This window comes from Branchiostoma lanceolatum, chromosome 18 (assembly GCF_035083965.1).
Source record: "Branchiostoma lanceolatum isolate klBraLanc5 chromosome 18, klBraLanc5.hap2, whole genome shotgun sequence".
Classification (NCBI taxonomy): Eukaryota; Metazoa; Chordata; class Leptocardii; order Amphioxiformes; family Branchiostomatidae; genus Branchiostoma; species Branchiostoma lanceolatum.
The window spans coordinates 9937796-9953662 of NC_089739.1; the positions used below are offsets into that span (position 1 = coordinate 9937796).

A 15867-nucleotide genomic window follows, 5' to 3' on the forward strand; every position below is an offset into this window, starting at 1 on the left:
ATCGAAAATTCACAGCACGTTTGTTTTTATTTTAAATTGAAATATTTATCCAAGACAGGATACGCAGGCGACTAATCTACGCCCCAACCCAAACACACACGCGTGCCGCGTTTCATATTCAACGAATCACATGGCATTAGCCGTTGTCAAAGTAACCGTGCGCTGACGTCATCAGAACGAAATCCAAACAACCGCCAGCATTTGGCACTTCGTCTGAGGGGAAAAAGGCCGCTACTGGCGTTTCGGCTTGTGGTGTTGGATAGATCTTTCTTACATTACATACGGTCGACATTCAAAACCCAAGAGGAACTATTTCTAAGGTGAGAGTAACATATTGTGGTACAATTAATGTCTAGTATTGATAAATAGTCATAAGTACCGTAGATTTGGTGAAGGAAGGTGTGGCTTTGTTTGATGCCAAATGTAAAGATGTACACGCGAAATTAATTACGTCTGGGTGTGATGCATGTTATTGTGGCTGTTAGCATATCACTTTTCTAACTTAGAGACGATGTGTATAATTGTGTAATTGTCATCACAAATTGCGTTTTTTTTTTCTATCGTGTCACAGTTTAACCGACCGAGCGAGGGCGTCAGTCGCAAACACGTGAGTACGCGATCATGTTTTTACATGACCTCTACCTTAGGAGAACAGGATTGCTTTTGTAGACTACAGAGTCACATGTCTACATGTTTATACTACCAATAGTGTTCCATTAGATGGCAAAAATACTGCACAACAATTCAGATCACAGAAGAATCTGCTAACGTATAGGGATTCACGCAAATTTGAAAGCGTGTTTTGCTATATGAATGTATTCATACCATTATCAAGGAGTGAGGAATTGTAGTTGAAAGCGTAGACTCACCTATTCACAAAACAAGGGTGATGGAAGAATATATATTTAATGTAGTTCATTATGAATGGTACGTGTTACCAATGAGGCTATAGGGATCCCTACACCCTCCTTGGTCGTACTGGTAATTTGGTGCTAACACAAACACGTTTCGTCCAGGATTATCAATGTTGTGTTTAGGGTCGGTAGTATGTATAAATTCTCTCTCTCTATTATTTTAGATTTTGGACAAAGTGATCCAATACATACAGTTAAACAATCTACATCAGGACACGGATGTTTTTAACATAATATTGTACGTATTTTGATAAACGGGACTAATGAAAAGTACTACATATTCTGACATTGACTGTTTAAAGTCGTAATCCGAGTGTGAAAAAAATATACAAGGAGTCTGTAAAAAAATTGCAAGACTACTTGAAATTCCGTTGTGAATTTTCTCGAAAATGTCAGATCGAAAATGTCGACAATGGTCGACCAAAAGAAGACTATGGACGGCAGGTTTTTGCCAGGGTCGGTCGGGTAACCTTCAACACAATATTTTTCTTAGGTCTCGTGTGTATTCAACTTACTGTATATCCTGAACTTCTTTTGTTTTAATAGTAGTCAGATGATGCGACACGATTGCTGTTTTAAACAAACAACGTTTGATTAGTGTTGTTTTTGGTTCATCTGAACCGTAAGAAGGTTGAAAGGCATCCAAAGCATTTTATGAGGCTTGAAACCTGAATTAGAAAACTCAAATTTCTAGTCATTCCTACACATAGTAAGTTTCAATAACACTATACCATTATATATCGATATTAAAGGAGTTAAAGGAGCAAAGATACGATGTCGTTGTGTGGTGAGAACTGATAGAATATCCAAGCCCTAATAGACTGATTCTGACTGTCCATCGTAATTAGCGGTTCGGCCAATGAGAGAGTGACTGCATGTCCGTTAAATATTTGCATTTTTATGTTTTAATTTTGCATTTCTACGTTTTGACGGATGTGAGTGGGGCTATGGTATCGGTCTATTTACACTAGGCGCGTTAAACTAAAAGCTCACCACGTAGCTAATTTTTGTGCCGCTTTTGAGCACTTTTGATAAGAAATCCGCCCACAAATGTGGTAAACAGTGGCATTAAATGTCAATTTCATAAAGATTACAACAACTAGAATATTTCCAGTTTTCAAGCCTCATAGAATGCTCTGGGTGCCTTTAAACAGTGCGGTGTTCGGGGAAGCGGGGTTTTTCCTGTGAACGTCAGTAAGGTTGTATGTACGTCACACCATATTCACGGTAAACTGCCTGCTGTGACGGGCATATTGCTGGAGGATTAAACTCGTTTAGCGCCCCGGCCTACTTTTTGGCTTCGAAGCAAAGAAACCTGATACTGTACCTACTCAAGTTGTAAAGCATCAGGTGTTGGAGCTTTTTCATCAATTTTGAAACGTGGGTTACCAAATTCATTGTGGCAAAATAAGTGATAACGTAACCTTTCACTGTACCATTTCCTTTTGTGGTCTTGTCGGTCTACGTCTGACTTTTTTTATCGGCGTCGCTGTCAGTGCGTTTTTCAGACGATATCATACATTCGAAAGATTTATAATTAACGTTTGTGTCTCACCAGACAGGTATATCTGAGCTCTTACGCCGTGATACTGAACACTGGAACAGGCGTGAATTTTAGTAGCTTCCATCAAGCCTTCCTACGGGGGTACTGATCGCAGAATTCGGCAAAAAGCTCAAAGATAATCCTCATTTCATATGCAAATTCAGTCCCAATTTGCATAATTTGCAATTCATTGTGTACATCTCTGTCTAAGCTACCTGCATAGTAGATAACATGAAAATCTGTTGCTCCTTTCTTCAGTTATTCTCCTTACAAGATTTTGACAAATACGCCATTGTAGTTCAAGTGACACATACCAGGGGGCCCAAAATCGACCTTGACCTTTCTCCTCCCAACACCTACCCACATACCAAATATCATTACAATCCATCCACACGTTCTACAGTTATGCTGACTTTAAGCATCCGGAGACACAACAAACATACACACACGCAAACACACACGCAAACACACTCAAAACAATATCCCCGTGAACAAATTATTTTTTCATGGAGATAATAATTGGCCAGGAGAGTCAGTCCACGGGAAGGTTAACATTCCCCCCTGGCCTGCAAATGAAAACTTATAGTGGCAAACTCCCCTGGAAATCATTCTCCCTATAGCAGGCGTTGGCGTAGTCAGTCTTGTAGAGACTATCATCTTAGTACGGCCTTCACATTCATGTATAAAACATTCTGGTTTTGTGAACGTACCAGGATACCAGGCGTTTCAGCTCAATCTTACATATAAAAATTATGTCTTATATAAACAAAGCTGTAGATGTAGAATTTGCTCGGGGAAAAAAGGATTGCCTTACAGTAAATAAATAGAATATTTCTCGTTATTTTTAGTTCAGAAAAAATGCATGCCACGTTCTATATTTGTCACCAACTCGGACTTAAATCTTTGTTCGTGAACATGAAATAGGCGGTCAAAAACCACTTTCTGCTTCTGGGAAAACGGCGAATATCAAACATTGTGTCTCGCTAATACTACTGCAGCGAAACCTCTTACCCGACATTTTGCGACATTTAAACAAAAGGCCCACGCAAAGACCAATAGCAGCGATGTTCGTCGTTGCCACGGCGACAAATCCCTTAGTAAAACCATCCACAAGGACCGTTTGTTGACTAAGGCCACCTCTTTAAAATCGCACCATCTGATTGGTCGAAATTTACCGACCGAAGACAAAACCAAACGACAGAAATCTACCAGAGAGGGTGGAATATCATCTTACCAAGTTCAATTTCCCTTTCGGCTTTTGTCGTATCAAGCGTCTCCCTTGCCGAGCATTAACTTTCTTATTGTAAATCTTTTGCAGTCAAATCCGCATTACCAATGTCTCAGACAAATGTCCGACGGCTTACGTTTAGAGTGGAACAGTCTGTATCGGGGCTCTTGCAGGATTGAAGCTTAAGTTTGTAACATGTAACTCCAGGTTGTATAAAAGTTCAACTGTGTATGTAATACTTGCGGTTCAATCTCCACGAATTCATTTTGACATGAACACCCTGCCAATAATGAAAACGTCGAGGTATCCTGTCAGCCGTGAAAAATGTATCCTGTCAATAGCGAGGAAAAGGCTTGTTGACAGCAACATCCTTTCGGACAGACATTCGTATTGGCAGGAATATCCTGTCAATAACCTCGGCCGACTAAAAATATTCCTGCCTGCCTCCGTTTAAGCTGACACGCTGGCGCTTTTCCAAAATCGTCCTTCAGAAGGTCCATGGTGCGTATCACGTGAGCAAAGGCAACATCACCATAGTAACAGCCACTGACGTCAGGATTGTGTTTCTGCAGATATCTTCAACTCCGCTAGATGGCATCAGTGTCATCTCAGCGATTTCTTGTGACAGTCGTCGTCTAATAAAAATTGTCAAATCACTAATCTCAAGATCAACTAGAGATCCTATTTTGGTATAAGAAAATTAATTTCACTTGACATCGACGCTCTTTCATTTCCAGTGTACAAATTAGATCTGGTGCCTCGACTTCACTGCAAGAAAAACGGCGCGCGTGAAGATCAACATGGGGGTTTTGAAAGTGCTATTCCTTGACGAAATCCCTGACGACTGCACCTGTGCTGTGTGTCATGAGGTGCTGGAAAGCCCCCGAGAGTTCGCCCGGTGTCAGCACGCCTTCTGCGAGGGCTGCATCCTGCCCTGGCTCGACAGTCACGGTAAGGTCAAGGATCACGTTCTTTGTAGGTCAAAGGTCACACTCTTTGTAGGTCAAGACTCTCATGCTCTTGATCGGGGACTCGGCAACACCCCTCTTGATCTGTTTTTTTTTTGCCCTAATATTGCTGGGGGTTTCTTTTAAAACTAGTTGTAGACATATGCTATTTCAAATAGTTTCCCAACATCGGTGAAAAAATACTGGGCAACACCCCTCTTGCTCTTTGTAGGTCAAAGGTCACATATACTTTGTAGGTCAAAGGTGTTATACTTTTTGTAGGTCAAAGGTCTCGTTCTCTTGTCATTTTTTGTTTGTTTTAAATCATTGTACTGCTCAAGTTGTGAAAGATGACAATTTTTTCTAAAGATTTGAATTCTGTATGTTATATATTTACCTCATTTCCAGACTCGTGTCCGACATGTCGTGCTCCGGTGACGTCATCTGACCTTCGACATCTGCACAGAATTTGGCGCGAAAAGTTGTACCAGCTGCTCATGCGCTGTGAGTTTCACGATGCCGGATGTGACGTCACAATGCCCTTCAAAAAGGTATGAAAAGTTACATTTGCATTGTTTTGTCGTTTCAAGGTTATTCATTTTTTTGATATATATAAAGAGCAGGTGGAAGTTGGAAAATATTAACGACAGCAATAACATGTGAATGAATAGAATACTCAAACATTCAAAAGCGGTGAAATAAGATATACATGCAACAATGATTGTTCCCGTGATTGCTGTGAGGTTGTTCGAATATTGCATTGTGGGTTTTCACAGAACACCCTTTACAGTAAACCCAAGAGAATCACGTCACGCTTGCGGGTCGTTGTAATTTTCAAGCAGAAGACTGAGCGGAGTTTGGGAAGAGGGTCGCGCTGGGAGGCTAACCTCATCTCAACCCTAATCGCTAGCCTTACCTTAACACTAACACCAATCGCTAGCCTTAACTGTAAACCTAGCCCCAACCCTAACTCCAGATACGAGCACTAACTTAGATAGTATCCAGCCAACCACTTTGTACCTGCTCTGTATCAGTTCATCCAGAAGGTCAGACTCGGTAGCAATTAGATGTTAACCACAGTCGTGAACGTGCACGCCCCCGCAAGGATTAACACACGCTGCTGTCAGTTACAGCTTGTTCGACTTGGACGTGTTGCCCTTTGCCAACACACAGTTACTACTATACGATTACATTAGAGTCGACATATACACCGCATGAACAAATGGCGAAGTTTAAAGCGCTCGCGGTAGGGTTTTACAAATCTGGTATGTTTGTTTTGTTTTATTCATTCGCACGTATATGAGCAAAAACAATAGTGAAATAATCGAAAATAATTGAAAGAATGTGCAGGAGGAGAAAAGAAGCCTGCAGGCTTATAAGAAACCCTCCTCCATTTAACATAACAAATATTAATTATAATACAACTGTGATATGATAAAAAACGAACAAATGTATAACAAATGATGAAATAAACATAAGAAACAAATATATAACAAAAAATCGATTACTGATGATGTACTACAGATTAAACGAAAAAAAAATTATCATTAACGAAGGTATACGTAAGGTCAATGAAAAAATGTGTTTCTAGTTTTAGTCCTGGAAAAAAATGGTTTGAGTAGGTAGGGATTCTCTTATTATTTTATTTTCTATTTCAGCCGAAGTGATCCAACAAATACATTTTAGCAAGTAAACCGGAAATGTATTGCTAACATTATATTGCAGATATACAGATATACATTGTACAAACACAAATATATCATTTACTGAACAAAGAAGTACAATGTTTACTTCACATTCTTACATCAACCGTTCTAACTCCTCATCTGTTAACTGTGTGAAATACAGGAAATCTGTACTGAATTTCATCACTCAGATCGATATTTTAATCAGCGGCTGACCAACAAAAATGGCTAAGGCGGGCAGGCTTTTGCTCGGGTCGGTCGCGTAACCGGAAACATAACATTTTTTTTCTTAGGGTTAAGGCCATGTTGATTTGATTTTATGGATGAAATTCGCGCGCGCATCAATTTTCGTAGTCTCTACCAAACTAGCCGCGCCGGCTATAGGGAGAACATTTGCCGGGGGACTTTGGCCATGGAGGGTAACATTCGCAGCCGCAGTTATATATATATATTTGACCCTCTCTCCGTAGCCGACTCCCTTCATACAATTGACTCTATTTGGCCAATTTCTACTATTTTCCCAGCGACCCGCGGAGGCTGCTAGAGCCTACAATTCTCGTTAGTCTCCAAATAAAATGGTGTCGGCCATTCTATTAATCATCCGCAAAATTAGAAAATATATGCTGGAAATTGACAAAAAAACCAAACACTTGGAAAAACGAATACTAATGTAGAATGTCAAAGTCAATTCAAAAGTCAACGAAGAAGATGTGAAAGAACAACAATGAAGAATATTATGATTTGGTATACCTAGCTCTGTGTGTTGAGTTTTGTTAATCCTCCCTGACCTCGTAGATTTCATAATAAAGGCAACCTTTTTTTGCCCAGCTTCTTCTTTTTATTTGCTCGTATCAATTTTGGGGTTCTCAGAGGATGTCATCCATATAATCAAATCAACATGGCCTAAGAGCTACTGATTGTTCAGCACCATGGACAGCGGTGTACACAGTGACGTTTAGTCACGACTTCTAGTCACGACACTGACATAAACAAAAGGTTAATGTTCACTTGAGATGAGTGTTATGCAACAATGCGAAAAAAAAAGAGCAAAGGTCACTCCAAATCACTCTATTTCGGTTGGGCAAAGTATCGCTCAGACGAGTGTTACAGAATATATTACCTAGGATAGTGGTGTGACTTGACAAGAGTGCCATGGTGTTTTCACGTATAATATCTAAAACTCTTGTTTTTTTCACGACTTAAGAACACTCGTATAGATAACAATAGATAAACCAAAGACATCCTGGTTGCTTCTGACTAAGATGTTGAAAGACATGTAAGACGTTTGCTATCTAGTCTTTCTTGGATTTTAAGCAGGTGGGGTGTTAAGACAATAACATGTTTACGGTACATGCAACCTCTCCATGTCGGCTTCGAAGTCAGTACAACGCAATGACTTCGCGTGCGTTAAGCCCTTACCTCCTGCTGACTTAATGCCACTTATGAAACACCTTCCGTGTAGGTTCTACGAAGGAAGTATTCTGCTTTGTCCTTTCCTTTTGATGACTGGCACATTGCATCGGTTCAACGAACTACAGATTTCTCAGAAGTGTTTGACATGCTTAGTGCTAACCATCATTCTACAACGGAAAACATAAAAAAATCCTCTCTCGTTTCAAATCAAATATATTGTTGACGGAAAAGATGAAACATTTCCTGCATCTTGCATTTAATTTGTAACATAAATGGCTTGTTATTTTCAATTGTTTCAATGTTTTTAATTGAATTTTTTTCATTAACGTAAAAATGCGGTCTTTTCTGAAAACAGCTATAAATCAATTGTCTACTGCGTGCTCTGGGTGGGAAAAAAGATAGTGACGTCACAGAAATGACTCTTATCAGCTAGTAGTGAACTTTAATTACAGGCTTGCGTAGCAAAACCTTTGTTGGATCCGTTGGCATGTGTGGTGGCCACCATCTTGATTTTGTGACGTCGCAGGGTAGCCATACCTTTTCATTGGAGGGGTGATTTGGGGGTCACTAGCGTTCTCTCTATTTTTAACAAATCGGCAGACAACTATCACGCATTCAACTCAAATAAACAGAAAAATTCAATACTAATTCATATGTATAAGAATACCCCGTAATCGCTAAACTATCATAGCAAGCCTGAAGTATATGTAGCTGAAATACTTAACTCTAGTATTCCTCCTGTATTCTGGGGTTTTAGTGTGGAGAAGCTTCATGCGGACTTGGGTTAATACTTTGATCATACTCCCGTACGTCAATGCCGGGGTGGAAAGAATCTAAATACCCTGACTCAGCTAAAAGCTTTTCAGAGCACGTTACATGTGCACTAAGTAGACAAGGGAGAGACAACGATCATGTTGTTTTCTAGCAGATAACAGGAAATGCCGCTTTGAAATGTGTTATGATTTCTCATTATATGAGGGGAAGCTCTTTCTTTTAATGTCTGAAGATTCTGAAGATGTTCTTACAAGATCCTCTTGAAGATTCTGTTGCCTAGAAGGGGTTGGAAATATTGTTCAGCAGTTGAGGTACATAACAGAAAATTACGCTTCCTTCCTTCTATTTATTATAATGTGTCCATATTTCTCATTATATTACGTTACTGCCGAGATCGCTGCGTAAATTGTATGGATCATCAACACATAATTCGAGAAATTCTACACTTTTGCGCGACCACCTAATAACTTGTTAAGAGTCTACAGTCACTGTTTCGAAACAATAAGATTCATTAGATACGCTGAAAGTGGTGTTTAGGGTGGCGCCCTTCTCCATATCTAAAGCCCTTGGGCCACTCAGCGGTGCAAACCCAACAGCAGAGGGCTAGTCCACTGATAGTTCAGTGCGCTTAACTGCCAAATCTTAAGTTAATGCTAGCTGGAACATTGCATCATTTAAAAGATGTAAACTCAAGCTAACATGGTATCAACCTTTTCATCGACCTAGCGACTGCAACAACAAGTTTGGCCTTGGACTTGGTCTTGATCTTAATGGCTTTGAACATTGACTGATGACGTCAGACCACCTGGTAAGATGGATTACTTGGCCGCTCTGCAAGCTACCGTTGTTGACGTCACCATTTGAAATATATGATATCTGGAAACGAATTAAAAAGTTAACTTTCTAAGTTATTTAATGCACAAGCTTAGGATCTTTATGGCAATTGGATATTTTCATTCTCGTTTTTTTTCAAATACATTTCAATTATTACCACAAAGAAGAAATGAAGTACCCTAGTTACCAGTCAACAATTACAGATGACTCATTTTCAATGAAAAACATCATCGTGGTCCGCGCCTGCGCAATAGCGTAGGCAGGGAGGTTCTGTAGTGTATGAAATACTTCATACTTCATCTCAACAAGCAGTCGGCTGGTTTGTTATGCCGGAGAGCGGTTATACAGGCTACACTGGTACAGATAAAGTCAGTCGGTTCAACATGGGAAGTGTTCCGTGTCGCATTTGTGTGGTGTCAGTGGACAATTCTGGGGTCCTCGACAACAGCGAGGTAGGAACCGTACGTTTTTAGGTATGTTCCGGTGTTAGTTGGGGAAGTTAAACCTTCCCAAACCTTTCGCTGTCATCCGCATTTTGAATGACCGTTGCATTGCCATTGGGCCATATAGCCGGGGCTAGTTCAATAGTACTGTCCCGTGGTTAAGTTGTGTAATTAGTCCATTGAAATGGGCAATGCAATGGGGCAGAATCACATATATCGGGTATTGGTTCTATCATTAACCATATCTAACCAAAGCAAGCCTATCTGCTTTTATGACACGGGGTGATTTGATATATTTACAATTTTGTAGGGTTTCAGGGCTTAAGCAGCAACGTATTTTGGCAAAACTTTATTGCATGCTTTATTATCTGTCCTGGAAAAACATTGTGTCATTCGCCTCGATTTATCTATAATGATTTACCCACCTAGCTCGTACATCTCTTTTTGTGTGTAAAAATGCATAGTTTCGTTGGCCAATCAAGCCAAACAAAACCCGGTATTTTCTATCCGGCAGGAGTCCCAATTCACATTTTTTTTAAATATTCTTATTTCTTAGTAATCTTTATGTGAAAGATCTAAGAAAACGGCATTTCCATCATATCCTTGCACATTTTCCAATTTGACATCAGCTTGGTAAAAAAATGCGACATACACAACTTCCCATGCACACGCTGTTATTTGGCGTTTATGTACTACAGACATATTTAGTAGGATTTTGCACTCATGCTGACTGCCCCAGGTGTACACAAATACAGATAAACCAAGTAAACATTGCCCAAATCATTTCTCGATGTACCGTAATTTTCAACTTATCCAAAATTCGTGCACCAGTGCGAGATAAATAACAAACATCTTTGCGCATCATGATTCATTCACATGGAAATGACAGTGACTTCCTCTGAGACGCGTTTGTTGCCTAGCAACATGACGTCATTCGAAGCTGAGCCCCATCCAACCACCATTTCATATTGTACATTGCCAGGTTGAAGTGACAAGCTATTCTCATATGACATCGGCGGCTATAGAAAAATAATTCTAGGATTATTGGCTCAAAAGCTGAGGGTACTGAGTTTGAATCCCTGACAAGTCCCGATGTTGCGCCCCTGGGAAAGGCACTTTACACCAATTTCCTCACTCGCGATCGACTAAGCAGGTGTGAATGAGTACCTAGCTCCGGCTGGGGACGTCCCTCAGATAGGACGTTAAATTGAGGTCCCATGTTTGAGGAGAGCCCCATCTCTAGCACGTCAAAGACCCACCACACTTATCAAAAAGGTTAGGGAACCATCCCAGTGTGAGTGGATCAAATATATCTGTCCGGATATGCAGCTTGTACTCTTCAGTACAAACCTGGTGTGTTAGGCCATTAGGTGGTTTTATCTGGTATGCAATACAAACAAAGCCTAAGGGGAAGTGTCACTTCTTTAATTCCAAGTTCTAGTAACACGTTATCATAATAAAAAGACATTTTGTGACCATACGTCAGCATGTCAGTATATTTAAGGTGGCGTCGTGTGGCGTAATGGATAGAACATTCGACTGTCAAACAAGGGGACCCGAGTTCGATCCCGGGCTGCCACCAGACATGTCTGGACATGCGCCCCGATGTTGTGCCCTTGGGAAAGGCACTTTAAAACACGACTTTCCTCACTTCACTCATGTGTAAATGAGTACATTGCTCATCTATCAAGGTAATGACATGCGGATGGCAATTTGAATGTAACTTCGAGGCAAGATTGCAATGAAACGCATGCTTGTTTTTTTCATTATTAGTATCAACTTCTTGCAATGTATAATATACATGTATATCCTGCATGAGCAGTCCTCCAGCGTCAAACGATGGCAATACCACACTTTGATTAAACTGGAGTTTTTAGAATTCCAAAGAAGTCAAAACACTCTAAAGGCGTACAACCACATGGGTTTTCCCGAAAGCACACTTACACACGTAACTATAAGTCATCAGCAATTGATCTACCAGATAGAGTTCCTCGTGTAGAAATTCTAAAGAAGTCAAAACACTCTAAAACGAAAGCGTGCAACCACATGGGTCTCCCCGAAAGCACACATACACACATGATTATACGTCATTAGAAATGGATCTATCAGGTAAAGTTTCTCGTGCAAACATTCTAAAGAAGCAGAAAATGCAGAAACACTGAGGAACAGCTGTGTGTTTCTCGTTGTGCGAGCTCGGGAACAGTCAATGCCATCCACCGATCATGTTCATGTTTGCGGTAATAGGGATTCTATCTATTTGTATCATAGCTACAGGGTGTACTAAGGTTAGAAAACCAGCTATCTATCATCCAAAACTCTGTTGATATGTCGAAACGTTAAGACGATTCCCAAGATGGTTCAAGTCATCAAGACAAGGTTGCAACTTTGAAGTCAAGACAGGAGGTTTGGATGAATAACTGGTGAACTTTAAATTCTGGCTCAGTCACTGACGAAAGATAGCGGCCGCGGGTGCTGTCTGAAACGTTTGGCCGTTTACAAAATTATCCAGTTGCTTGAGTTACCGTCATCTTGCGTATCATAGGCAGTTCGGTCGGCTGGACACTCTTAAGTCTCATGCGGACTAACACAAGAGAGAGGCCCTACAGTTTTGAGAAGTGAAGCAGGCAGTTAAGTCAGCTAGGTGATCTGGAGAGACACATGCAGACAACAGGGGAGAAACTCTACCTTTATGTCCATCGACGTTGTATTTTTGTTGTTTCTGTAGAGGGATGCTCACATCGAGGAGTGCGAGTTCGTGACGGTTGTGTGCCCGAACCAGCCGTGTAACGTCCGCCTGCCTCGGGCGGAGATGCCCGATCACACCGAGGTCTGCCAGCACCGCCTCGTCAGCTGCAACAAGGTACGTTCGAACGCACTTCATGCTTAGATCCCAATTGACCGTTCCCGTCGAAAACCATTAGCCACGCTCCCTGTTCTATTTGGAACACCTCCGTCAAAGACAGCGCATGACGGACAAAAATGGCCGTCACTGCCTGGCTGTCAATAATGTAGACTGACTTCTGTTTATTTATTTATCTATTTGTTTGTTTCATTGCATCTAAACCACTTGACGGCATTTGAAACGTCTGTACATTTGTCCAGTGGTTTAGATTTAGTTAAAATGTCAATATTCCATCCTGGATGTCTAACCTTCATGAACGCATTTTTCTCCAGGGGTGTGAAATGGAGATCAGTTATGGACTGATGGGCGAGCATAACTGCATCCGGGCACTTCGGCACGAGGTCAACAATCTGCACAAGGAGCAGCAAAGTAAGTCCGCCATCTTTGTGGGAAGCTTATCGATGTTTTGTAATGTTATTTACTCATCATTTTACCGTAAACAAGGCTCGTTGTGAGCCACTCAAATGCTTCCTGTTCAAGTGAATGTTACAACGTTCCTTATATTTCGCTATCTACTAGTATTTCATTTCATAATGTTCTATATGTTGTTTTAGTTCGTTACATTTCGTTCAATTTCGTTCAATTTCGTTCAATTTCGTTCAATTTCGTACTTTCTGGAGACCGGTTTTGGGTTACACGAAGTCGAACTGAATTGTGTTGAAAGAGGTCTGTTCACCTTAGCTTGTTACATGAAGATATAGTACTAGAAAAGAAGCTTTCAGTGTGGGACTTCCTCCTGAGAGGTGGATAGTGGAATACAAAATGATGATTTGCTTCTGTGAAAGTAGCAAATCTTGTTTTTGCTGTGAAAGTTTTGAGTAGTGGCACGAACGAGGGACGCTTAGCAGAGAATTTGATGTGGATATAGATTAACAGCCTTTTGTGTTTATGTGTGTTTTTAGCGAAGCTTCAGGAGCGAGCTTAATAGTATATTTTATTATAATTATTTCAGACCTTTTCAAGGCGTTGAAGAAGGATCGAGACGAACGTATGAAACTTGAGAAGTTCGTCCACGACCAGGCATGCGCAATGGAGGATCTCACCGACCTTATCGAATCCCTCACAACAGGTGGGTCAAAGGTTACTTCCGGTTCTGGTTTGGTCAATCTGTACATGGCGTAAGGATACGTAAAGAACAACGAATGTATAAAGCAGTATTCTTTAAAATATCACTTAACTTACCACTTTTTACATTAAATTATTTGATGCACTTATAATTATGTACGAATTACCATTATTATTATTGATACTTAATGACGTAAACAAAGGTTTACTTAGATTATTGTTATTGATTGTTATTCTTTTGTATTGCCTTTGTCTTTGTCAGCAGGGATAGTCCTTTGTAATAGCCACAGGCTAGTTGGGCAGCCCTGGCTGTTCGTGCTGAACAGCCAAACCAATACATACATGAATGAATGAATGTAGAAAAGAACACCATGTTAAAAAAATACGTCATCCTCGAATCTTGCAGCTCACAAGGGAACAGAGTGCGAAGAGAAGAAATCCGGCGACGCATGCGCAGCAGTCCCGTGCACGGAGAAGCGGACCATCTCCCTGCCGAGACTGGCGCCTCTCCATACGCAGATGAGACTAAACTCAGGTACGTTTAACGCCAAGAAGCTTCAATATATGGACGTACTAAGTACTAAGTATGTATTACTAGCTCCGAAACGCCAGCTTTTTTTAAAAGTACTTATTTTTTAGTATCATTATTTTGGATAGACAAGGACAACGTGGCACTGCACTTAATTTTTTAACTTATTTCAACAGTGCCACGTGCACGTAATCCCTTTTTACACCTGGGTGGAGTGAGGAAAGTCGTGTATAGTGCCTTTCCCAAGGGCACAACATGGCCACATCTGTGGCATTAGGGGAACCGAACCCGGGACCACTGGGCTCTGGCCCGAGCACCCTGCCGTTGCACAACACGAACCCACAATTCATTAGTTCCTCTTTTTTTTTTTTACTGCAGAACGTTCCCGTGACCGAGAGCGCGCAGGTCTGAGGACCCCCAAGCGGAAGGCAGCACACTGCGGGGTGCAGCACCAGCCGTTTGGTAGCAGCTCCCCCTAGCGGCAAGAATGTGCTCTGCAACAAGGCAGTGCGACCATGCAGCAAACGTGACCATTGAGCGTAGCTGGTATCTCACTAGACTGCGCCGAATTGCGCCAGGTACTAGTATCCGCAAAGTGGCGCAGTTCGTTGCCTGAAAAATTGCAAATGTTTTGAAATTTAAAAAAAAAAATTGCAAAATTTAGATTTCGCAAATGGGCGCAAAACGGTGAACAAGCTTTTCTCACTGCAAATCTATTTTTTATAAATTCTTAATCATTGTACATTTTTTTCTAATTTAGTTGCAACACTGCGATTTCCAATAAAGTTCTCTTGTCGCGAAACTGAGAATGTGACATTCCGGCGGCCTTTTTGTTTGTGCTTATCTGGGCTTTATACACAAATCTCACGTCAGTGTTACCGCAAGTGGAAATTGGCACTAATTCGCAAAGCTGGCGCAATTTCCTATCGGAATTTGGCGCAGTTCATTGAGATATCCACTTGAGTCAACGATTTCTGACATTTTAAAAACGTACTTAATTGGAATGAATTGTGACCAAACTTACTCCACTTAATATATCCAATTTTGTTAAAGTGAAATGTACTGGAACAATTTTCATCTGTATAGAAAGGACAAGGATACTTTATGTCGTTTTAAGAAGGGTATACTGACAAAAACACACAGACAGTGTTATTCTAAAGAGTTTGATACAAAATGGCAGCTACTGAAGCTATTATCGACAAGGCACTTTGAAGGATTGCAGCAAATAGGAATCTAAAAATAACTCTTCACGTTTGCAGTTGTACGTTTGTTGTATGAGGCTCATAGAAATTGTCTTGATGTAACCATTAAAAGCACTGTCATTTTTATCGCACATTTCTAAGACATGTAGACGGAAAATACTTGAATGAATTAGTGCTAGTATAGCCCAGAGACCAAAATGTCAAATCGACATTGGAAACACCATTCCCAAGAAAAAGTAGAGTGAGGAGCCAGTGGAGTTTTAGAACACTGTACATACGGATTGTCAAAGTATTTTGTAAAATTAATGTGTACACCAGTATCTATGTTCCTTTGGGAAACTGTTAAAAAGAAAAGGAACTTACATACGCGTAAATCTTGATCTTAATA

At 40.7% G+C, this 15867-nt stretch overlaps 1 protein-coding gene across 1 annotated transcript; it reads left to right on the forward strand.

Annotated features, from left to right (window-relative positions):
• Positions 1-183: 183 nt before the first annotated feature.
• LOC136424361 (RING finger protein 151-like) lies at positions 184-15867 on the forward strand. Its single transcript, XM_066412931.1, has 9 exons — positions 184-320; positions 572-607; positions 4423-4636; positions 5041-5183; positions 12507-12641; positions 12956-13052; positions 13636-13752; positions 14155-14283; positions 14656-15867. Exons 3-9 carry the CDS (start codon positions 4486-4488, stop codon positions 14754-14756), a joined length of 873 nt encoding a protein of 290 aa, XP_066269028.1. The 5' UTR covers positions 184-320; positions 572-607; positions 4423-4485; the 3' UTR covers positions 14757-15867.

What these genes read in the sequence shown, in the direction of transcription:
- LOC136424361 (XM_066412931.1), top strand. Translation starts at nt 4,486, where the DNA reads ATGGGGGTTTTGAAAGTGCTATTCCTTGACGAAATCCCTGACGACTGC. An exon ending in TCACAATGCCCTTCAAAAAG is followed by an intron (nt 5,184 to 12,506) that starts GTATGAAAAGTT and finishes TTGTTTCTGTAG; the next exon opens with AGGGATGCTCACATCGAGGA. An exon ending in TATCGAATCCCTCACAACAG is followed by an intron (nt 13,753 to 14,154) that starts GTGGGTCAAAGG and finishes CGAATCTTGCAG; the next exon opens with CTCACAAGGGAACAGAGTGC.